Consider the following 26,354-nt stretch of genomic DNA (forward strand, 5'->3'; position numbering starts at 1 on the left):
TACCGACCTTTTTTTGTTTATTGACTATGCTTCCATTTGAGCCCTACCTGCCATATCTGCTACCAGACCATGGCTTGCTCACCTCCTGGTGGAGCGATTTGAGTGGCAGAATTATCATAAAAGGGCGCACAGGGGGGCACAGACAGCCGGGGAATGGAGGTGCATATGCTAGAATTGATTCCCCTGTAGGACAGCCAGATTGAGGAAGAGGAGGAGAAGCCGGAAGCTCTGCAGGGTAAAGGGGCACAGACAGCAGGGGAATGGAGGTACATATGCTAGAATTGATCCCCCTGTAGCGCAGCCAGAGGGAGGAAGAGGGGGAGAAGCTGGAAGCTCTGCAGGGTAAAGGGGCACAGACAGCAGGGGAATGGAGGTACATATGCTAGAATTGATCCCCCTGTAGCGCAGCCAGAGGGAGGAAGAGGGGGAGAAGCTGGAAGCTCTGCAGGGTAAAGGGGCACAGACAGCAGGGGAATGGAGGTGCATATGCTAGAATTGATCCCCCTGTAGCGCAGCCAGAGGGAGGAAGAGGGGGAGAAGCCGGAAGCGCTGCAGGGTAAGCCGGAGTATCACTTGGACATTTGTAAGATACAGTCTCTGCCACAGACCCTCCTTGGTGAGCGTCAGGGAGACACCTCTGCCACAGGCCTCTCTCTGATTTGTAATTACGGAGGCAATCCTCCTTAGGTGAATTACGCCTGGATCTCCTTCAACTTGTCGCTCAGGTACCGACTGACAGGTGATCAATGCCTCAGTGTCCGGCTACCTCGATCCCCGGTGGTTTATCCAGGCCCTTTTGGACCGCCAGCCTCTCAATGGTGCTTCTCAGACGGACTCCCCACTAAACAGCAGTACAGCTTGGGATATTCAAAGGCACTGACGTGCGCTAATGAGGAGGCACCGACATGCACTAATGAGGAGGCACCGACATGCACTAATGAGGAGGCACCGACGTACGCTATTGAGTAGGAACCGACGTACGCTATTGAGGAGGCACCGACGTACGCTAATGAGGAGGCACCGACGTACGCTATTGAGGAGGCACCGACGTACGCTATTGAGGAGGCACGGATGTTTGCTAATGAGGAGGCACGGATGTTTGCTAATGAGGAGGCACGGATGTTTGCTAATGAGGAGGCACGGATGTTTGCTAATGAGGAGGCACTGACGTGCACTAATGAGGAGGCACTGATGTGCACTAATGAGGAGGCACCGATGTACGCTAATGAGGAGGCACTGACGTACGCTAATGAGGAGGCACGGATGTTTGCTAATGAGGAGGCACTGTTGTGCACTAATGGGGTGGCACTGACGTGCGCTAATGAGGAGGCACTAACGTGCACTAATGAGGAGGCACTGTTGTGCACTAATGAGGAGGCACTGATGTGCACTAATGCGGAGGCACTGATTTGCACTAATTAGGAGGCACAGACATACGCTAATGAGGAGGCACTGACATGCACTAATGAGGAGGCACTGACATGCACTAATGAGGAGGCACCGACTTGCACTAATGAGGAGGCACCAACGAACACTAATGAGGAGGCACCTGGATGCTGGATGGGACGGGTGGAAATGTCCCATGGACTGTGCGCTCAATTTCATTGGCGTTTGGGTCATTTTGTGCTTCTGGGGAGAAAAAATAAAGCAATTATTTCTATTCCTGCTATTTACACTTCATTTATTGATGCTACACATAATCTGTGGACATATAAAATGGTTGTAAACCTTGAACGATATTTATACTTTGTGGCCACCAAGAGATAGAAATCCTAATGTGATCTCTGACTGCGCTGAGATCTTGGTGATAAAGACCAGGAGAAGGGGGGTGAGTCCTGTGGGCAGTTATTTTCTGGACACTATATGATAAAATAGAAGGAATCTCCTCCTGCAGCCCCCATACAGAGCCCAGAACATGTCTGTCCATGTGACTACTCCCAGTGACAATGATGGGGATGGTGGTGATGGGGCAGCAGCTCTGTCAGTCTGCCATGTGCAATCCTTTACTTTACAATTGGGTTGCCTGTCAGATCTGTGCCTCTCCTTCACACCTGATAACTGTCACCTCACACCTGATAACTGTCACCTCACACCTGACACCTTCAATCTGATTGGCTGCCCAACTGTCAACTGCAGAGTCTGCCAACTGACATATTCTGCTGTTAATTAGTGGGAATACTCAATAGCATTCCCAGTATTGTTATTTATTATTATTATTAATTTTATTCCGTACATTTTTTGGCTCTGCGTAACTTCTGCATACTTTCACCTATTAAGACCATTCGACTTTTGAAATGTTCAGCTAATGATGGGACTTCTTCAATTTTTTTTTGTACTATTTATACTTTTTAAAATATTATGCTTTTTAACACTTTTTTTTAACATTGAAATCAATGAGAGCATGCTTCAGATCCTTAAAACATTCTTCCGCTACCAAAAGTGTCAGCCCCTTCATACTTTCACCTACAGACACCAAACACAAATGTAAAATGTTCACAAAATATTCAGCTATCCGGCTAGATCTTTTTAGTTTGATATCTTTTACAGTTTTTGTGAAAAACCTGTTTAAGTTTAGTGTTCTTTTCAGTACATTTTATTGATTAAACAGAGCGTCTATGGGGCTGGTTAGAGTGGATGATGTCATCACTTTAGCACAGAGCTTTCAAAAAATATATCTTTATAGAGAAGGAACAAATTGCTCTCACGCCCACAAGATCTACTTGTCATGCACAATTTATACATCAAAACTTGTTTAGTTCTTCTTCTTCTTATTATTGTTAGTGGGAATGCACTCCAAGCATTCCCAGTATTGTTATTAGTTTTTTATTATTCTTAATTTTTTGGCTCTGCGTAACCTTTGCATACTTTCAGCTATTAACCACTTAAGCCCCGGACCATTTTGCAGCTAAATGCCCAGCCCAGGTTTTGCGATTCGGCACTGCGTCGCTTTAACAGACAATTGCGTGGTCATGCGACGTAGCTCCCAAACAAAATTGGCGTCCTTTTTTCCCCACAAATAGAGCTTTTTTTTGGTGGTATTTGATCACCTCTGCGGTTTTTATTTTTTGCGCTATAAACAAAAATAGAGCGACAATTTTGAAAAAAATGCAATATTTTTTACTTTTTGCTATAATAAATATCCCCCAAAAACATATATAAAAAAATGTTTTCCTCAGTTTAGGCCGATACGTATTCTTCTACATATTTTTGGTAAAAAAAATCGCAATAACCGTTTATCGATTGGTTTGTGCAAAATTTATAGCGTTTACAAAATAGGGGATAGTTTTATTGCATTTTTATAAAAAAAATTTTTTTTACTACTATTGGCGGCGATTAGCGATTTTTTTCGTGACTGCGACATTATGGCGGACACTTCGGACAATTTTGACACATTTTTGGGACCATTGTCATTTTCACAGCAAAAAATGCATTTAAATTGCATTGTTTATTGTGAAAATGACAGTTGCAGTTTGGGAGTTAACCACAGGGAGCGCTGTAGGAGTTAGGGTTCACCTAGTGTGTGTTTACAACTGTAGGGGGGTGTGGCTGTAGGACTGACGTCATCGATCGAGTCTCCCTTATAAAAAGGATGACTCGGTCGATACGCCGCCACAGTGAAGCACGGGGAAGCCGTGATTACATACGGCTCTCCCCGTTCTTCAGCTCCGGGGAGCGATCGCGACGGAACGGCTATAAACGAATATCCGCGCCGTCGTCCCGGATCGCTCCCCGAGGGAATCCGCCCGCCGCACATAGCGGGGGGGTCCCGATCAGACCCCCCACCCGCTAGAAGGCAGGGACGTATATATACACCCATCTGCCTGTCCGTGCCATTTTGCGGACGTATATAGTCGTGCGGCGGGCGTTAAGGGGTAAAAAACATTCAAGTTTTAATTAAAATTTTCAGCTAATGATGGGACTTCTTCAATTTTTTTTGTACTATTTATACTTTTTTTTTAAATATTTAAGCTTTTTAACACTTTTTTTAACATTGAAGTCAATGAGAGCATGCTTCAAATCCTTAAAATCTCCTTCCGCTCCCAAAAGTGTCAGCTCCTTCATACTTTCACCTACAGACGCCAAACAAACTTTAAAATGTTCACAAAATATTCAGCTATCCGGCTATATCTTTTCAGTTTGATATCTTTTACAGCTGTTTAGCGATTGTAACGGAATGGCCCGTGATTCCCAGAGACGTTTGAAGGATGCGGGGTACTCCTGTGCCAGCTTCACCAATGACTCTTATGTCTAGGGTCATCCTATGTCCATTAGGGGCATAGGATGACTGAGAAATGATATCTCGGATTACATGAGATGGGACAGTAGAGATAATTCATGTATTGCAGGATATCTTGAAATATTACTGGTGGGTAATTCTGCACTCAACAGGTTAACTGAAAGATGTTAATTGATGTTAATCACCTCCAGCTACCTGGCTGTAGTGATACAAGCTTGCTGTGATTGCATTCTATTGTGCTAATTAAGTCTGGCTCCTAAGATATTTCATTGTGTGATGCTAATTACACTGTATTGTGTGAAAGTTCTATTGATAATAGATGTAGAATGTGACTTGGCACCCTCTAAAGGTCAGACGTCTGACTTATGTTTACAAAGGAATGGGTATTGAAGTTCCTTGTGTCATGTTGTGGGTAGAGTTGAGTCATTGTCCATATTTGGTTGCTAACTGTATAAGAAGAGCTGAGTTTTACCATTAAAGTGGATGTAAAGCCACTCTCATCCTTTCTAAACTACTGCCATAGTGCGGATCTATAAGGATATAGATGCCTCCTGCAGGTATCCTTACCTGTCAAATGTCTCCCCTCTGTCTGATATAAGAACTGAAAAACTGCAGATTCTGTGGGTGGATCTGTTGTCTGGAGTTCGGTGGGTGGAGTCATGATGTTAGTAGATTCCACGCCCCCCTCTACACTAAATTCTGCTATGATCACTAACATCCAGTCAAAATCTAGAAAAGTAACCACATGAATTCAGAAAAGGAGTGGGGGTGGGAATTAAAAAATAATGCCTGTCTCCAAGCTAGTGCATGAGATATGCAAATAACCTGTCACTCACAGCAAGGGGGGCGGAACGGACTAAGGTTTTTCTCTGTAAGTCCGTTTTATCTCACTGAACAATAAAAGAGGACTGCTCAGAGCTGGATTAACTCTGTGTGGCAAGACTGGGCACAGATGATAGGAAATCTTTTACTCTATATTGTGACAGCAAAAAAATAAATGAAAACATTTCAGGTTTACATCCACTTTAAAGTTGTATCCGTTTGAAGCAGAGAACAGAGCTGTGCGTGTCTTGTTTTCTGGGGAATTCATATGGATCGTGTCTGCTGGATTGTGGAGTGTCGGATAAGCTGTCGTGGGTTGGTGGAATGGAATATCATAAACAGCGTTAACCCCTGACCGTTAGAGTGATCATTTCATTTTCAGGAAATGTTATTGATTAAACAGAGTGGGGTAGATTCAGGTAGTGGCGCGCACTTTTTACGGAGGCGCTGCGTTACGTTTTTATGCTGCGCCTCCATAAATTACTTGCGCTACGCTTGATTCAGGAAGCAGTAGCTTCGTAATTTGTAGAGGCGCTCCATAAAAATGGCCGGCGTAAGCGCGCGTAATTTAAATGATCCCGTAGGGGCCGTGGATCATTTAAATTAGGCGCGTTCCCACGCCGAACGTAGTGCACATGCTCCGTCGGGAAACTTTCCCGACGTGCATTGCGGCAAATGACGTTGCAAGGACATCATTTGCTTCAAAGTGAACGTAAATGGCGTCCAGCGCCATTCACGATTCACTTACGCAAACAACGTAAAATTTTAAATTTGCGACGCGGGAACGACGGGTATACTTAGCATTGGCTGCCCCTGCTAATAGCAGGAGCAGCCTTACGCAGAACCCGACGAACGCAAACGACGTAAAATGCGTACACAGGGCTCGCGTAGGGTTGTGAATCGGCGTTGGTATGCAATTTGCATACTATACGCTGACCACTACGGGAACGCCACCTAGCGGCCATCGTAAGAATGCAGCCTACGATACGACGGCATAAGAGCCTTATGCCAGTCATATCTTAGGCTGCAGTCGGCGTATCGAGCGCTCTGAATCAGGAGCAGTCGATACGCCGGCGCAACTAAGCAATTGCGCTGCGTAACTATGGTTACGCAGACGCAATTGCTTTCTGAATCTACCCCAGTGTCTATAGGGCTGGTTAGAGTGGATGATGTCACAGCTAGAGCCCAGAGCTTTACAAAAAATTATCTTAGTTCCTTCTCTATAAATTGCTCTCATGCCCACAAGATCTACTTGTTTATACATCAAAACGTAGGTTTTTTTCTGCTCAGTTTTGTGATACGCCTTTTGCTTTTGGCTGGTTGAGCTTCCAAATGTCAAGAGTTCTACACTTTCTTCCATTGACTGTCCTGTATAAAATTCTTCAGATTTAGACATTAATGGCTGTGTGTTGAGTTATTTTGAGGGGACAGGAAATGTATACTGTTATACAAGCTGTACACTCACTACACAACACTGTAGCAAAGTGTCATTTCTTCAGTGTTGTCACATGAAAAGATACAAGAAAAGATTTACACAAATGCGAGGGTTGTACTTACTTTGGTGACATGCTGTATGTGATCTCCCGCACACAGAGGGGTGTACTTACTTTTGTGAGATGCTGTATATATTTATTGTGGTCTATAAGTGGTTATATCACACATGGTGTGTGCTGAGGTCTGCAGCAATAAAGGATGTTTATATTTTAAACTTTAATGTAAATCTAGACAGTTGAGGGGGTGTAATATTCCCGCTGGGTGGAGTATGCGATCCCCCTTACTTTCAACATTACCCCAATCGAGGAGTGATTTTTGCAGCGATTGTCGCCTGACAAATCGCAGGACTGCTTTTGGGAAACAGGCGTCCCGTCATTTTGTTTGTGTGATTTGTCAGGTGACAATATTGTCCCATGATTGGGGTGCCATTGAAAATAACAGGATCACAAGTGTGTCACGCGTTTTGCGGCAATTCGGGAAATTGCAGTAATTCCGTCCGCGATCCGGAACGCCTAGGTGTGATCGCAGCCAAAGCTAAGTGTCTTCTATCAGTTGATGGGCTCACCTTCTATAGATTCGGGGGGGAACATTTTCTTCCTCAAACATTCCACACGTTCTCTTCATTCTTTATTCCACCGCTAATATATACTCCGCATTGACCTTGTATAGCGCTTTTCTCTCTGAGGACTCCAAGTATTGGAGATGGCATTGGCCGGGAATCGAACCCGGGTCTTCTGCTTAGAAAGCAGCTGTGCTTACCACTGCACCACCAACGCAAAAGTCCCCTCATAGCCGGTCCAACACACGCCTCAAAAATATACCCGACTTCAACCCCCTTTAATAGCCGGTCCAACACGCACCTCAAAAACATACCGGCCTTCAACCTCCCCTCATAGCCGGTCCAACACACACCTCAAAAACATACCGGCCTTCAACCTCCCCTCATAGCCGGTCCAACACACGCCTCAAAAACATACCGGCCTTCAACCTCCCCTCATAGGCGGTCCAACACACGCCTCAAAAACATACCGGCCTTCAACCTCCCCTCATAGCCGGTCCAACACACACCTCAAAAACATACCGGCCTTCAAACTTCACAACATAATCAATTACTTTATGTCGATCGACAATACTTAGATCAAACATATCACCTGTAAAAACGTGCTTGAGATGTTGGTGGTAAACGGCCTGCTAGGCCCGGGGGGGAACCAAACCAAGTCCTCCAAAAGTTGCCAAGAGTGTAAATGTAGACATTATGTTTTAAGGTTAATCAAAAATATCACATTCTAAAGGGAAAGGTAGAACAAGGAGATGGGAAGTATGGAAGAGGCAGAGAGGGAGGAAAGTAGGGGGGGATGGAAGTTTGCGGGTAGGGAAGGTGTGTGGGGGTCCCCCCAAACCCTCACCCCCTTCTTCCTCCAACCTTCCATTCTCCCCCCTTTCCTCCCTCTCTCCCTCTTCCATACTCCCCCCTTTGTTCTACCTTTCCCTTTAGAGTGTTATATTTTTTATTAACCGTAAAGCTTAATGTCTACATTTACACTCTTGGCAACTTTTGGAGGGCTTGGTTTGGTTTCCCTCGGGCCTAGCAGGCTGTTTACCACCAATATCTCAGACACTTTTTTTTAAAGATGATTATGCTTGGGCGATGTATTGTCAAACCTTAAAGCTTCTGCAGAAGTTACAGAAAGGTAAATAGAGGGCTGATGGGAAGACCCTCCGGTTACTGGAGTGGCAGCCGCCACTAGTGTAGGGACCTGTTATGGTACAGCCGTACCTGACCCCTAGGAGGGTCCCTCAAACTTTTTATTTAGTCTTCTTCTAGGAACAGCTAATTGTCTTGTTTGTCCAGCTGCGTTGATAGTTGGTGATTCAGAAGCTGCTTATGAGAATCTTTTAAGAGATTGATGATGTAGTGGATTCCTGTCTTGATGGCTTGAAATGAAGATCCTCTCCCTCATATTCACTAGCAAAATCATCCTCTTCTCATCGCCTAGTTTAAATTTTCTTCCAACATTTTGGCCATCTTCAATCCCAAGAAAGCTGCACCCCTCCCATTTAAGTGCAATCCGTCACTACTATAAAGATGGTTACGGCCTGAAAAGTCAGTCCAGTTCGCCATGAAGCCAAACCCCTCCTCCCTGCACCAGTTCCTCAGCCACTTGTTAAGTACCATAAGCTCTTGCTGTCTCTGTGGTGTGGCTCGAGGTGCAGGCAGTATTTCAGAAAATATTGCCTTGGGGGACCTTTTCTTCAATATGGCCCCCAAGTCCCTGAAATCATTTTGTAGGGCGCTCCATCTTTCTCTAACTTTGTCATTGGTACCGATATATACCATGACAGCTGGGTCCTCTCCAGCGCCATCCAATAATCTGTCCATGCAATCTGCAATGTTCCGAACCCGAGCACCCGGTAAACAACATACTGTTTGGCGATAATGGTCTTTGTGACAGATTGCCCTCTGTATTCTTCCAATAACTGAATCCCCTACCACTAGTATGTGCCTATCCTTTGTGGTAACCTTGCCCCCATCTTCGTCACATGCTGGTGAAGTCTCCGTGTAAACATCACATGCTGGTGAAGTCTCTGTGTGAACGTCACATGCTGGTGAAGTCTCCGTGTGAATGTCACGTGCTGGTGAAGTCTCCGTGTGAACGTCGCATTCAGATGGTGTCTCCGTGTGAACGTCACATGCTGGTGAAGCCTCCGTGTGAACGTCACATGCTGGTGAAGCCTCCGTGTGAACGTCACATGCTGGTGAAGCCTCCGTGTGAACGTCACATGCTGGTGAAGCCTCCGTGTGAACGTCACATGCTGGTGAAGCCTCCGTGTGAACGTCACAGGCTGGTGAAGCCTCCGTGTGAACGTCACAGGCTGGTGAAGCCTCCGTGTGAACGTCACATGCTGGTGAAGCCTCCGTGGGAACATCACATGCTGGTGAAGCCTCCGTGTGAACGTCACATGCTGGTGAAGCCTCCGTGTGAACGTCACATGCTGGTGAAGCCTCCGTGTGAACGTCACATGCTGGTGAAGCCTCCGTGTGAACGTCACATGCTGGTGAAGCCTCCGTGTGAACGTCACATGCTGGTGAAGCCTCCGTGTGAACGTCACATGCTGGTGAAGCCTCCGTGTGAACGTCACGTGCTGGTGAAGCCTCCGCGTCTTCTTGGTTTACAGAGTCTTCTTCACTTATAATGGAAGATTCTTTGGAATCCTCCGGGTCTTCTTGGTTTTCAGAGTCTTCTTCGCGTATAATGGAAGATTCTTCGGAATCCTCCGGGTCTTCTTGGTTTTCAGCGCCTTCTTCGTGTATAATGGAAGATTCTTCGGAATCCTCCGGGTCTTCATGGTTTTCATCGCCTTCTTCGCTTATCATGGAAGATTCTTCGGAATCCTCTGGGTCTTCTTGGTTTACAGAGTCTTCTTCGCTTATCATGGAAGAATCTTCGTAATCCTCCGGGTCTTCTTGGTTTACAGAGTCTTCTTCGCTTATCATGGAAGAATCTTCGTAATCCTCCAGGTCTACAGAGTCTTCCTCGCTTATCATGGAAGAATCTTCGTAATCCTCCAGGTCTACAGAGTCTTCTTCGCTTATCATGGATGAATCGTCGTAATACTCAGAATACTCCGCCTCCTCTGAGCTGTCAGACTCTACTTCCTTTATCTTGTAATCTTTTCCATACTCCGGGTGGCTTTCATCAGCCATAAATTCCTCTACCGTCATACTATAATATTCAGGTTCCGTGAGAGTCTGGAAAGAGAAAGACATTTGTCAATGTTTCTTATTGATACAGAAAATGGTGACACAGCTTGGTGAACCCACCCCCCAATGTGCAGCAGAATACCCCAAGAGGGATCCTTCAACCCCCTGCTCCCTCTAGTGGTCAGAAGAAGCACTGCATTAACACACCCTTTGCGTATATCTAAACCCAAGAACAAAAAGGTCATCTATTCCAGCAAGGCCCTTACATGTGGAGGCTGCATTTGTTTTGGTTCTCAGGCTAAGTACATTTTCTGCAGGTACAGAAAAATACCTAATAATCCTGACAGAAATCCAGTGACCTTGTAAGTTCCTGAGGCCTGAGCTGAGATCTCAGTTTTATCTACTTTCTCAGCTTCTGTCTATGTACTACAAAGCAACACCCCTCTGTGTAATGGAGATAAGGAGAGGGGGAGGTTTTTGTAGTTCTAATCAGACTAGGGTGACAACACTTCTCCATAAATACAGTGAGTCTGTGTTGTCACCTCATAAGAAGAAGTGCGTTTCTGATGGAATTTCCAGAATAAAGCAGGTCTAAGCTGTGCACCTGACACATACACAATAATTATTACCAATAATAAACAAAATTCCTTCAGACAAGTCTTCAGACCATGTGATTGTGCAGTAACCACAAAATCACAAATGGGAGAATTCTGTACAAAAATACTTCTTAGATGCTGCGGGAAATCTCCCCTCCCCCAATATACATGGACCCCTCCATTATTGATAAACTTACCGGTTCTGGTGTAAATGCTGGGGGTGACTCTCTTTTCTCCACCTTGGCCCAGTCAGTCCTCTCGAAGAATGGGTGCCGTCTGATATTACGTACCAGGTATGTCCGGCCTTCCACGTCTGCCCAAAAGAGCTGTAAAGAAGAAAGAAATGTGATAAGAAACACAGAGAACATTGAGCCACATGAATGTGTGGCGGGAAGAATGTACAGTTGTGTGTTCTGAACTCCTAACAAGGTCTTTATAACCTGGAAAGGGTTTTGTCTGTAGAGAGAAGGTAAAGCTCTGCGTATACTCACCATAGCTAAGAGTTCAAAGAGGAATTTGTCCTCACAGGTTTTCAACTCCGAGCGGACTGTCGTGAACAAACTTCCATTCTGGTTTTCCTTGATCTCTCTGAAGTGATCCGGGCTGACGGCCATCTCATAAATTATCACCCCCAAGGAGTAATAGTCTGCTGAGATGTTGTATAAACTGGATTTCATGACCTGTAGAAACATAAGGAGATAACAAAGGATGAGAACATTCCTAGACAAGGCAGAGGACACAGATGACTCTATGCTGACATATGTGATGTATGAAGCCTCCCAGGAGTCCTAAAATTGATCTCAAAATACATCTAACTAAGGCGGAGCTTGTGAATGTTGGAGGTGGGGCTTACAATATATATATATATATATATATAGTCAAAACTTTTGTTTTCTAAGTTTTGGATAGACTACGGAAGGGTTGAGACCCCTGCCAGTTTTTTTTTTTGCTGTCTGTGTCCCATTGGGGGAATTTCCATTCATTTTCCATTCAAGATTCAAAAGGAAGTCCAAGGAATTCTCCCAAAATGAGGGAAACTCTACTCTTAGGATCTTGTCCCCAAACAGGTGTCACCATTGGAAGACTTTCCCTCTATTCCTGCTCTGGGGACAGTTGTAACATTTTGCATCCTGCTGCGCTTTCTTTCTCACTAACAGTGATCACCAGTACACATAAAGAATGTGACTTTCCTAATGAAGACACCAATAAAAACCTGACAGAGGGTCTAACCCTCTCCATTTAGGCTGTATGCACACATGGCCGTTTTGAGCTTCACATTGCCCGAAGCTTGTCGCTTAAAAAAGAGTTCTGAAGCTTCTTTTAGGCAACATGCTTCATGCACCGTGATTGCAGCGCAGTTGATCACGTGACAATTGCGGCTTCTTGTGCATTGTGCGATTTGTCATTCACACGTGGGAATTTGTAGAGAAGATTGAGAACGCCCATGTGTGAATGTGGCCTTAATGAAAGGGGAGCCCCTTATCTCTTCTCTATATCCCTTTGTAAATATTACAATTCTGTCTAATATCAGGAATCTTACCACCTCTGGGGCCATGTAACCGTCTGTACCCGCAACTCCCCTCATCATTTTGGTCTCTGAGACTTCTTGCCATGAGATGCCGAAGTCTGCAATCCTGATGTGTCCCTCGCTGTCCATTAGAATGTTCTCCGGTTTGAGATCTCTGTGAAGAAAAGAAGTGAGCCGTTAGCTCTGCATATCCCAAGATACAAATATACATGTATACAAAGAAGAATGATGGGTGGACATTGGCTTCTTTTATATCCGCCTACAGGAAGATCTCTGTTCGGGGTTTCCAGCTCCGCCCACCTGCTATATTCATCAGGAGGTCTCACTCCTCTTGCTGGATTTTGTATAAATTGTACATTATAGCAGAATATGGCATGAGCAGGGAGATTTCTGCAGCAGATGGAAGGAGACAGCGCAACTGGGAACTCTTCCTGATTCAATAAAACATACCAGAAGCCAAGGGGTGATTGTTGGATAATCCAATACTTACCTATGGATGATCTCATGAGAATGGATGTATTGCAGGCCACAAACAATCTCAGCAGTGACGCGTCTAAAGGAGAAAGAAAAACATGAATTTGCATTTAAAATCATCACAGAACAATAAACGGTAGATATGAAGAGACTTCCCCCTATAGTACATAGGGGTGTGGATGGACAAGGCGCAGTGGGAGGGGCCTGGCTGTGTCACTGACTGTTCTCCGTGGTCAGCCACCCCCGACTCCATCACAGCCCTGTCATTGTACTTACCTTATCATGTCGTAGCCAAATGGAGCTAAAGTTTCTATTGGTTCCCGGAGATTGCCGCCACTCGCGAATTCCATGACGAGGAACAGATGAGTCTGTGTGAAAAATAAGAGATAAAAGGTTACATTGGAGACAATAAGATTTCACTTTGTGGGGGAATATAGGAAGGCACACACACACACCGGCAGACCGTGCAATGTGGAATCTTCCTTCAAGAGAAGAGGAAATACATAGGCCGCCATGACTGGACTACCCTGATCACAATACTAGTCTTTTCTGGCTTTTAGGGTGATCCAATCACTTCATTACTTTGGTCACCATTCTGGAAGTCTGATATAGATGAGGAGGCCTGACTTCTCCAGTCCTCCTAGCCTAAGGCTGGTTCTGGCTTAGTGACTTCAATGTTTGAGGCCAGAAGCAGCCAGGCAACTAGCAATTTCAGAAGTAAGTTCACAGTGGCAGCCTCATTTCTGTAAAGAAAACCTCTACTCTGTACAGATGACTTCACCAACCTCCAGCCCTGTAGGAGGCGCTCTAGAGTTCTGCTCTTACCGATACTGCTTCCCCGACCACAGCCGGAGCCCTTAGAAAAATCTGGCGTGGGTACAAGTGGGGCCCCCCTCTGCCTCTCACAATTCAACACTCATTGGTCAAAGGACTAATTGATAAGCCCAAAGGCTATCATCGGGGGAAGGGAGAGGCTTATCCTTGTGTAAATTTTTTGACTCCCAGAAAGTTGTAATTTGCAGAACATACATTTTAGAAGGTCTGGGTCAGTAGGGGGAGCAGTACAGGAAGAGGATGAAAAGACTTACCATTGTATGGAATGTTCCGAATAGATGAGTGATATACGGATGGTTCCTCAATGTTGTCAGTATGTAGCGCTCTGGAATTTTGAAGGCCATAAATCTTAGTGGTGCAGTGATCTTCACTGCCAGCTTCTGTTGAAATGAGGGATGGGAGGCCAACACCACCTTCCCATAGGACCCCTCTCCAAGTTCATCGAGGATGGTAAAATCTTCCTTTGAATATTTGCATGGCTTGTCCTTCTTGCTGGATGGGACCGGTGGAAATGTCCCATGGACTGTGCGCTCAATTTCATTGGCGCTTGGGTCATTTTGTGCTTCTGGGGAGAAAAAATAAAGCAATTATTTCTAGTCCTGCTATTTACATTTCATTTTTTGATGCTACACAGAATCTGTGGACATGTTGTAAACCTTGAGCGATATTTATACTTTGTGGCCACCTAGAGATAGAAATCCTAATGTGATCTCTGACTGCGCTGAGATCTTGGTGATAAAGACCAGGAGCAGGGGGGTGAGTCCTGTGGGCAGTTATGTTCTGGACACTATATGATAAAATCAGTGGCGGTTCGTCCATAGAGGGCGCTGAAGCGCCGCCCCCTCTGGCTCCCGCACACACCACTGACAAATAACATTGATTCGTGCATTGCATGAATCAATGTCATTGTCGCCGCTGGTCTATTCAGATGGCCGGACATGAGCGCCGGCCACCTGAATAACGGCAGCTGGTTGGCTGTGCGGAAGTGCCTATCAGAGCCAGCGGCTTTCTGAGTACAGCCCTCAGCCTTCCGGATGCTTATCCAGGGAACGTACCGGGGTGCGTTCCTTGGATAAGACTGACAGGTGTCTCAGCCTATCAGGTTGACCGGTTCTGGCTATCGGTAACCTGATTGGCTGAAGCGTCATCGAGGGCGGGAGAAGACATCGAGGGACGTGGATGGCTGACTCCAGTAAAGGTAAATGCCGGGCGGGGGGGGGGGGGAAGGGGCATTTTACAAGGCACAGCGGCGACTAAGGGCACAGCGGCGACGAAGGGCACAGTAACATCAATGGGCACAGTAACATCAATGGGCACAGTAACGACAATTGGCACAGCAGCATGAATGGGCACAGTGGCGACAATTAAAGGGCACAGTGGTGACAATTGGCACAGTGGCTGTGTTTGATGGCATGGCACAGTGGTGACAATTGATGGCACAGAGGCTGCGTTTGATGGCATGGCACAGTGACTGCGTTTGATGGCATGGCACAGTGGTGCAAATTGATGGCACAGTGGCTGCATTTGATGGGCACAGTGAGGCTGCGATTTTTTTTTTTTTTTTCGTTTTGTGCCCCCCAAAAAAAAATTTGAGCACCAGTTGCCACTGGATAAAATAGAAGGAATCTCCTCCTGCAGCCCCCATACAGAGCCCAGAACACAACTATCCATGTGACTACTCCCAGTGACAATGATGGGGATGGTGGTGATGGGGCAGCAGCTCTGTCAGTCTGTCATGTGCAATCCTTTACTTTACAATTGGGTTGCCTGTCAGATCTGTGCATCTCCTTCACACCTGATACCTGTCACCTCACACCTGACACCTTCAATCTGATTGGCTGCCCAACGGTCAACTGCAGAGTCAGCCAACTGACAAATTCTGCTGTTAATTGCAATCCATGTCCCAGTATTCCCAATAATGCCTATAAGGGTCCCAATGGAGAGATTTCCCTTCATTATCTGATCTATAAACAAAGCAAGACTTGGGAAGAAATATCTCAGTCCCTCCTATATAGTAGATATGTGAGTGTCTGAGTATATAGCAGTGACCCCCCAATGTATATAGTATTATAATACTTACCAATGACCTCATCGTTGGTAGATTCCTGTTGAGGAATGGGCTGCACTGTGGGTGCGGCTTCCTCGTCCCCCCGCCCATCTACCCTCTCCCCGCCCCTTGGAGGGGCGGTGTCCTCAGGCTGGCGGTCCTCTGTTATGGGGGTTACTCTGAGAAGTACAACGTTTTCCTCCTTGTTGGTGGTCAGAAGATTCCTCACATTGTAGCTTCCCTTCCATTTCTTCAATAGTCGTCTAATGGCCCAAAGCCCACCCTTCTGGGGGGTAGGTATTATGGGCTGGCTGGTAAGTGGGTGATCCTCTGTTGTTACAGGTCCCACTTTCACTAATACAACAGATTCCTCTGTGATGGTTTTCAGGGAATCCTCATACATCTTATTTCTCCCAAAAAGTCGCATCATCATTATAATATAATGAACAACAAACGCAGAGAAATATGCAGAGAAATACAGAACACCTCCTACTCCTACAAACTCCAAGTTCTGTCTGAGGACACCTCCCCCGGGGGCCCTTTTATTCGCTTCTATTGCTATGACATCACATAACAATGCATGTGTGTGAGGCTTCAACCAATCAACAAGCTGGCAGTTGAAAATTCAAATCTGATTGGCTGCCTGAGAACCAAGCACATTAACCCTCTAATGCCCAAACCGTTTTTTGACTTGTGTTTCTTTACAAGTTAAATTCGGTATTTTTTGCTGGAAAATGACTTGGAACCCCCAAACATTATATATAGATATTTAGCAGAGACTCCAGAGAATACAATGGCGATCGTTGCAATGTTTTATGTCACACGGTATTTGCACAGCGGTCTTTCAAACACAATTTTTGAGGGGAAAAAAGACACTTTCATGAATTAAACAAAAAAAAACAGTAAAGTCAGCCCGATTTTTACATTGGGACCTGCAGACAGACAGAGGGATTGGATAGGACAGATACATAGATAGATAGATAGATAGATAGATAGATAGATAGATAGATAGATAGATAGATAGATAGATAGAGAGACACATAGATAGAGAGACACATAGATAGAGAGACACATAGATAGATATAGAGATAGATAGATAGATAGATAGATAGAGACAGATAGATATATATGGGGGAGATAGATAGATAGATAGATAGATAGATAGATAGATAGATAGATAGATAGATAGATAGAGACACATAGATAGATAGATAGATAGATAGATAGATAGATAGATAGATAGATAGATAGAGACACATAGATAGATAGATAGATAAATAGATAGAGACACATAGATAGATAGATAAAGAGAGAGGGAGAGAGACATAGATAGATCGAGCTATACAACTCTATACCCCAACAGGTCATATTTTCAATATTTCCATTATTTTGCACAGGTGATTAAATCAGTTAAACTGCAGCTTCATCTCAGGGAAATCCTGTAAACATGACCTGTTAGGATATAGAGCCGTGTTTCTCATTCTAGTCCTTAATGGAAATCCTGAAAACATGACCTGTTGGGGTATAGAGCCGTGTTTCTCATCTCCAGCCCTTAATGGAAATGCTGAAAACATGACGGGTCATGTTTTCAGGATTTCCATTAAGGACTAGAATGAGAAACACGGCTCTATATCCTAACAGGTCATATTTTCAGGATTTCCCTGAGATGAAACGGCAGTTTAACTGATTTAATCACCTGTGCAAAATAATGGAAATCCTGAAAACATGACCTGTTGGGGTATAGAGCCGTGTTTCTCATCTCCAGTCCTCTAGGGCATGTTGTTAACAGGTCATGTTTTCAGCATTTCCATTAAGGACTAGAATAATAAACACGGCTCTATATCCTAACAGGTCGTGTTTTCTTTCAGGATTTCCATTATTTTCCACAGGTGAATTGATTAGTTAAACTGCCGTTTCATCTCAGGGAAATCCTGAAAACATGGCCATGTTCATCCTTCTAGTCCTTAATGGAAATGCTGAAAACATGACCTGTTAACATGGCCTGGAGATGAGAAACACGGCTCTGTACCCCAACAGGTCATGTTTTCAAGATTTCCATCATTTTGCACAGATGATTTAATCAGTTAAACTGCAGTTTTATCTCAGGGAAATCCTGAAAACATGATCTGTTAACATAGCTTAGAGCACTGGAGATGAGAAACACGGCTCTATACCCCAACAGGTCATGTTTTCAGGATTTGCATTAAAGACTGTGGGCTAGATTCAGTAAGAGTTACTCTGGAGTATCAGTCGATACGTCGTCGTAACTCTGAATTTACGCCTAAGTCTCTTACGCCGTCGTATCTTAGGGTGCATATTTACGCTGGCCGCTAGGTGGCGTTTCCGTAGTTTTCGGCGTAGAATATGCAAATGACCTAGATACGCCGATTCCGAAACGTACGTGCGCCCCGGCGGTATTTTTTTACGTCGTTTGCGTAAGGCTTTTTCTGCGTAACGTTGCTCCTGCTTCTATGAGGCGCACGCAAAGTTAAGTATGGACGTCGTTCCCGCTTCGATTTTTGAATTTTTTACGTAGTTTGCGTAAGTCGTTCACGAATAGGGCTGGACGTAATTTACGTTCACACCGAAACCAATACGTTGTTGCAGCGTACTTGGGAGCAATGCACACTGGGATTTGTACACGGACGGCGCATGCGCCGTTCGTAAAAAACGTCAATCACGTCAGGTCATCATACATTAACATAAAACACGCCCCCCTTCCACATTTGGATTAGGCGGGCTTACGCCGGCCCATTTACGCTACGCCGCCGCAACTTACGGAGCAAGTGCTTTGTGAATAATGCACTTGCTCGTCTAAGTTGCGGAGGCGTAGCGTAAATAACATACGCTACGCCCGCACAAAGATACGCTGCCCTTACTGAATCTAGCCCTAGATTGAGAAACACGGCTCTATATCCTGACAGGTCATGTTTTCAGGATTTCCCTGAGATGAAACAGAAGTTTAACTGATTAAATCACCTGTGCAAAATAATGGAAAACATGACCTGTATAGAGCCGTGTTTCTCATTGTAGTCCTTAATGGAAATGCTGAAAACATGACCTGTTGGGGTCTGATATAGAGAAGCAGCGGATTGAAGCTGACAGGGCTCGTTGCGGAGCAGACAGAAGTACCATGTGCGGGGGGAGGAGCTAGGTGTGTTTTTTTTTGTCTTCACCGCCCCCTTTCCACATAACAAACCATGCACCTTACACAGTACACGCCCTCTCTTGGCGTTTGCGCCCCGCCTACACTATCCCTCTACTGCTGGTTCTAGCCCATTCCCTCTTGTCACCGCCGATTCACAGCACCCCCTTGTCCCACCCCCGGATGAAGCATGATTGGTCGATCAGGAAAGAGAGGGATTAGAGCTGTGCTCGATCATGGACAGGCCACGCCCACTCCCTAGTCCTTTTCCGCCTGCTTTCCATCACGTTCGCCCAATAGATAACACGGGCGCCTCAAGTCTCTCCAGGATTGGTCGGTTAATAAAGGAGGGATTTCATCTATGAATAAAATTGGCGACCCCAACCCCCTTAGCCTCTGTCCGGGTCGGTGACGAATCGGAGCGTTCGCTATAGTTCCGGTCACCACCCACTACCATGTCTTTGGTCCTTCCCCTCCGGGATTGAGGATTTGGGACGCACGCTGTAGCTCGAGACCCCGCTAGGGTGACCACATTTCCAAACTACCATTCAGGGACACCCCCCTTCCCAAAAATCAGCTTGTGCTGTAACGAATCACAGCACAGTGATTGGACACAAGAGGCGGGATTTATGATTTCCCCAATCACAAGCAGGGGGCGGGGATTGTGCTCCTCCAGGCATTCCCGGCCAGGACAAGTACTGTCAGTGAGTAAAGCGGTGATGTGGCAACTTTTTTTGTGGGCATCAGATTGACTCGGAGGGGTGGGGGGTGTCTGTGTCAGTTTTATTCCGGGACACTGTATTGTCCTGGAATGAATGTGCCCGGGACAGACCTGCAAAATGCGGGACTGTCCCGGGCAATCCGGGACACGTGGTCATCCTAGACCCCGCCCACTCCCATCACTTCCATTCCTTCTCCTGGGAGGAGTCTGGTCGATCCTTAGTCTCTCTGGGATTGGTCGGGGAGGGAAGGGAAGTCTTGGAATGGAGGGGATCCCTCCCACTCCATTCTCTTGTCACCGCAAGTGAGGCTTCAAACACTAACCAATCAACAAGCTGGCAGTTGAAAATTCAAATCTGATTGGCTGCCTGAGAACAAAGCACATTAACCCTTTAATGCCCAAACCTTTTTTTGACTTGTGTTTCTTTACAAGTTAAATTCGGTATTTTTTGCTAGAAAATGACTTGGAACCCCCAAACATTATATATAGATATTTAGCAGAGACTCCAGAGAATACAATGGCGATCGTTGCAATGTTTTATGTCGCACGGTATTTGCACAGCGGTCTTTTAAACACAATTTTTGAGGGGGAAAAAGACACTTTCATTAAATTAAAAAAACAAAACAGTAAAGTCAGCCCAATTTTTACAATGGGACCTGCAGACATACATAGGGATTGGATAGGACCAATACATAGATAGATAATTAGATAGATATACAGATACATAGATAGATAATTAGATAGATAGATAGATAGATAGATAGATAGATAGATAGATAGATAGATAGATAGATAGATAGATAGATAGATAGATAGATAGATAGAGATAAAGAGAGAGGGAGAGAGACATAGATAGATAGATAGATAGATACATAGATAGATAATTAGATAGATATACAGATACATAGATAGATAGATAGATAGATAGATAAAGAGAGAGGGGGAGAGACATAGATAGATAGAGCTATACAACTCTATACCCCAACAGGTCATGTTTTCAGCATTTCCATTAAGGGCTGGAGATGAGAAACACGGCTCTATACCCAAACAGGTTATGTTTTCAAGATTTCCATTGTTTTGCACAGGTGATTAAATCAGTTAAACTGCCTTTTCATCTCAGGGAAATCCTGTAAACATGACCTGTAAGGATATAGAGCCATGTTTCTCATTCTAGTCCTCAATGGGCCCCAGATGGCAACCCCCCCCCTTTTTTATTTATTTTTTATTAAAAAAATAGTTTTTATATATATATATTTATATTTATTTCTTATTTTTATTAAAGGGCCCAGAGGTCCCCAGGGCCCCGGACGGCAACCCCCTTTTTTTGTTTTTATAAAAAAAAGATTTAATTTTTTTTATATATATATATATTTTTTTTTTTTTTTATTAAAGGGCCCGGAGGTCCCCAGGGCCCCGGATGGCTACCCCCCTTCTTTTTTATATATTTTTTTCATATATATATATATATATATTAATTTTTTTTAAGGGGCCAGAGGTCCCCAGGGCAACCCCCACCCCCCCCAATTCTTGGCACCCCCTGCTTCTCAATTCACGCCCTCCGCGCTTTTCAATGAACGGAAGCCCCCCCGCTTCTCAATTTGAGGCGGCAGCACCCCCACCCCGGTTCTCTGCTCCAGGGGGCCCATGCCTGAAGCTGTGTAAGAGGCCCCACAATTCCTGATGGCGGCCCTGGTGAGGTTCGAATGGAAAAAAGAGATTCTGTGGACAGGTGTCTTTTATACAATTCAGATGCGCTGCCCCCCTAATCCATATGCCGGGCGCAGGATTCCAATGGGTTTTTTTTTTATTATTATTTTTTTAGGAAGCACATGATTAGAGACAGAGGCTCTAATTGGCCATAATGTAGCATTTTCTGCATTCTTACATTCGATTTGGATTGAAAATAATCTGACAACAATCAATTTTGCAACCGAACAAAGTTTACATACGGCTATGCAATTTTATTTTTATATATGCACGCTATTTGTGTATAATATTTATAATGTTTTCTGTCCCTCAGGGCTCTGCTTCTTTGGAGCAATCTCTTGGTAAAGCGCAGGATCAACTCGACTCTTTACACGTGGCACAGATGAAGCTGCGAGAAGACCAGGACAACAAGCTGTGGGGGGAGCGCATTGACCGGGCCGCCGCCAGAATGCGAACGAAGAGCACCAAGGGTCGGGGAGAGAGGCTGTGCCTGTGAGCCGAGAGACAGCCGAGAGGATGTCACATCAACCAACCGCAACAACATTGATTTGCTTTATTAAAAGTCATTATTAAAGAAAAACTCTGCAGAAAACATTTTTGAAGCTTAAGACTTTTATTGTGGCTGAACGTTTACAGTAGATTTTTTGCTTAATGCGCCGCAAAGTGAGTGTAAATCCCGGATTGTGCCGCTTCAGCTTGATGCCAAAGAACGAAGTGTGGGTATCAAGTAGGGTGACTACGTGTCCCGGATTGCCCGGGACAGTCCCGCATTTTGCAGGTCTGTCCCGGGCACATTCATTCCAGGACAATACAGTGTCCCAGAATGAAACTGACACAGCCACCCCCCCGGCCAATCTGATGCCCCTAAAAAAGGCCGTCACATCACCGCTTTACTCACTGACAGTACTTGTCCATACCTCCCAACCCGCACGGATTCTGCGGGTTTCTCCCGCCCAGACTGCATCCTCCCGCAGTCCCGCGAACGGGTGAATTTTCCCGTACACGAAGCCTTGCAAGAAGGGGGAGCACAGAGTGGAGACATGCTCTATTGACCGGAGCGGTGTGCGAGAGGAGAGCCGACAGGCAGTGCACAGGTAGGTGAGAGGCATAACCCCCCCGCTCTGGCTCTACGACTTCGATTGATTCGCGGAACCCCCCCCTGCTCAACAACTTTGCCCCCTACGCTTAACAACATTGGATAGATTCACGCCCACTGAACAACTTCAACTTCGATCTGGCGGCAAACCCCCCCCCCGCTCAGCAACTTCGATTGATCAGCGGAACCCCATACCTCCCAACCGTCCAGGATTTCGCGGGACTGTCCCGCGTTTCGTGCTAAATCCCGCGATCAGTGCAGGAGTCACGCCATTCGCGGCTCCCCCCGCGATTCACGCCCCCTCGATCCGCTCCACCCCCCCGCTCAACAGCTCTGATCCGCGCGGCCCCCCGCTCAACAACTCCGATCTGTGCCCACCCCCCGCTCAACAACTCCGATCTGCGCCCACCCCCCCCGCTCATCAACTCCGATCTGCGCCCCCCTCCCAGCTCAACAACTCCGATCCCCCCCCGCTCGACAACTTCGATCTGCGGCCCCTCCCGCTCAACAACTCCGAGTCGCGGAAAGCCCCCACCCCCCCCTCCCGCTCAACAAAAATGTCCCTCAGGGAAATTTTAAAATGTTGGGAGATATGGAACCCCTCCGCTCAACAACTTCGATCCGGCGTCCATCCCCCCCCCCCGCTCCTCAACAACTTCAATACCCCCCCCCCCCCGCTCAACAACTTGAATGAAAAGTTAAAAGAATGTCCCGCACTGGATGTTTCAAATGTTGGGAGGTATGCTTGGCCGGGAATGCCTGGAGGAGCACAATCCCCGCCCCCTGCTTGTGATTGGAGAAATCATAAATCCCGCCTCTTGTGTCCAATCACTGTGCTGTGATTCGTTACACCACAAGCTGATTTTTGGGAAGGGGGGGTGTCCCTGAATGGTAGTTTGGAAATGTGGTCACCCTATTATCAAGAATTGAGAGGGGAGAGGTATCCTGAGTACAGAAATAGCAGAATGGACCCCTAATTATACTGTGCACCACCCACCCCCACAAAAAGAAGAAAATAAAGTAAGGGAGCATTAAAATGGTTGTAAACCCTTCCATATACCCAGTAAAGTGACTGACATCGGGTGATACACAAAGATGAAACAAATCCTCCTACATAAGTTGTACCTGTTTATCTGCTGTCTTCTCTCCTCTCTACAACCTTTCAAAGTCCAGGATTTAAAAAAAGTTAGTCTGAGCTGTCAGAAAGAAGGGGGTATGGAGCTAAAGTCACACTCTGCAGAGCTCCATGATGAGAGCTCTGAGGCCTCGTACACACGGCCGAGGAACTCGACGTGCCAAACACGTCGAGTTCCTCGGCGAGTTCAGCCCTGAAGCCGCCGAGGAGCTCGGCGGGCCGAGTTCTCCCATAGAACAACGAGAAAATAGAGAACATGTTCTCTATTTTCTCGACGAGTTCCTCGGCGGCTCCATCGGGCCTAAAGTGTACACACGACAGAGTTTCTCGGCAGAATCCGGCTCTGACCGAGTTTCTCGCTGAATTCTGCCGAGAAACTCTGTCGTGTGTACGAGGCCTGAGAGCTGATTGGAGGGAAGGGACACACCCACCTCCACACAGAACAGAGCTGAGGCTGTCAATCAGAGGCTGTGTGCTAGAGCTCCCTCCCCTGTCACTGTTTCTCCCTAATTGTCAGAAGAGACTAATGCTGATACCAAAGGAACAGGACAGCAGACAGAAATGAGTCTTAGTGCTCTGGAGTGAAACAAGTACACACTATAGAGTAAGGTGACCAGATTTTTAAAATGAAATCCAGGGACATATTTTTTTTTTATTGGCAAATTGTAATCTCTTTTATACGCATTGTTTCCTCAATTTATATATGCAGTCAGTGGTGTAGCGTGGGTTGTCCGCGCCCGGGACAAGGCAAGAAATTTGCACCCCTGCCAGACTTTTAGCACTCGCTGAGTCCCTTCCTCTAGTACTGACCAACTTGATTACCACACCTGACCACTGCACTAACCTACCTGATTCCTACACCGACCACTACACTGACCTACCTGATTCCTACACTGACCACGATACTGACCAACCTGATTCCTACACTGACCAACCTTATTCCTACAATAACCACTACACTGACCTGATTCCTACACTAACCTACCTGATTCCTACACCGACCACTACACTGACCTACCTGATTCCTACACTGACCACGATACTGACCAACCTGATTCTTACACTGACCTACCTTATTCCTACAATAACCACTACACTGACCTGATTCCTACACTAACCTACCTGATTCCTACACCGACCACTACACTGACCAACCTGATTCCTACACTGACCAACCTGATTCCTACACTAATCACTACACTGACCTACCTGATTCCTACACTGACCTACCTGATTCCTACACTAATCACTACACTGACCAACCTGATTCCTACACTGACCAACCTGATTCCTACACTAATCACTACACTGACCAACCTGATTCCTACACTGACCAACCTGATTCCTACACTAATCACTACACTGACCAACCTGATTCCTACACTAATCACTACACTGACCAACCTGATTCCTACACTAATCACTACACTGACCTACCTGATTCCTACACTGACCTACCTGATTCCTACACTAATCACTACACTGACCAACCTGATTCCTACACTGACCAACCTGATTCCTACACCCACCTACCTGACTCCTACACTGACCTACCCGATTCCTACACTGACCTACCTGATTCCTACACTGACCTACCTGACTCCTACACTGACCTACCTGATTCCTACACTGACCTACCAGACCACTACACTGACCTACCTGATTCCTACACTAATCACTACACTGAACTACCTGATTCCTACACTGACCTACCTGATACCTACACTATCCACTAACCTACCTGGTTCCTACACTGACCTACCTGATTCCTGCACTACTCACCCCCCCTCCCCCTGCCCCTACATGAACAGTGTAGATCGGTTGATTTTGCTCACCTCTCCATGTAGTTCCTAACACCCAGACGATCCTCAGTATCCCCTGCCAAGAGCTTCTCCAATAGCCGCCGTATGCTAACGTCACCCTTCCCCCCCGCTGTTCTCACACACACACACAGGCCGCCCGCACCAGAGGGATCATGGGAGACAGGAGAAACACAGCACACTTGGGGGGCACAGTAATGATTGTATGCCCCCCCTAAATGTTGCACCCGGGGTGAGAGTACCAGATGCCCCCCATACCACTGAAATCCGGGGACGAGTCCGGTGACAGACTGGCTCCGGGGACATTGACCAGACTATCCCCAGAAACCGGGGATGTCTGGTCATCCTACTATAGAGGGATATGATTTGTTCATTCTTTATGTCTGAGCTTTACAACCACTTTAAAGCTGAACTCCGGGATGAGCAAATATTGCCTGAATCCATTCTTCATGTGTATTCTTCTTGTGTATTTCTTCCAGATCTGTGCAGTAATCCAGTGTGAGACTTTTCCTTCCTGTAATAAAGACCGGCCCCCCAATCACTTTTACAGCAGTGATCTTGTCTCCTCTGTGCAGGGCCGCCATCAGGGGCCATGGGGACCTCTGGGCCCTTTAATAAAAAGAAAAAAAAATACAAAATATTTAAATATATTTAAAAAAAAACATTTAAAAAAAAAGGGGGAGGGGGGTTGCCATCCAGAGCCCTGGGGACCTCTGGGCCCTTTAATAAAAATAAAAAATATATATAAACAAAAATAAAAAAATAAACATTTATAAAAAAAAAAGGGGGTTTGCCACATGGGGCCCTGGGGACCTCTGAGCCCTTTAATAATAATAATAATAATAATAATAATGATAATATTATTTTATATATATATATATATATGTATATATATATATATATATATATATATATATATAAAAAATAAAAGAAATAAAAAAATGATTTTTTTTTATAAAAAAAAAGGAGGGTTGTAATCCGGGGCCCTGGGGATC

General features: G+C 45.6%; 1 protein-coding gene and 1 non-coding gene across 4 annotated transcripts in view; one reads left to right on the forward strand and one right to left on the reverse strand.

The window, feature by feature from the left end:
* The window catches only part of CCDC105 (coiled-coil domain containing 105), a 47,762-nt gene extending 25,860 nt beyond the window's left edge, over positions 1-21,902 (forward strand). For all 3 annotated transcript variants that reach the window (XM_040324989.1, XM_040324990.1, XM_040324988.1), the window contains exon 8: positions 21,622-21,902. In XM_040324989.1, coding sequence (XP_040180923.1) covers positions 21,622-21,804 — 183 coding nt within the window. In that variant the 3' untranslated portion in view covers positions 21,805-21,902. The remainder of the gene's footprint in view (positions 1-21,621) is intronic.
* On the reverse strand, positions 7,258-7,329 carry TRNAR-UCU. Its single transcript has one exon. It is a non-coding gene; the product is annotated as a tRNA-Arg (tRNA).
* Positions 21,903-26,354: the final 4,452 nt, after the last annotated feature.

This window comes from Rana temporaria, chromosome 9 (genome assembly GCF_905171775.1).
Source record: "Rana temporaria chromosome 9, aRanTem1.1, whole genome shotgun sequence".
NCBI lineage: Eukaryota > Metazoa > Chordata > Amphibia > Anura > Ranidae > Rana > Rana temporaria.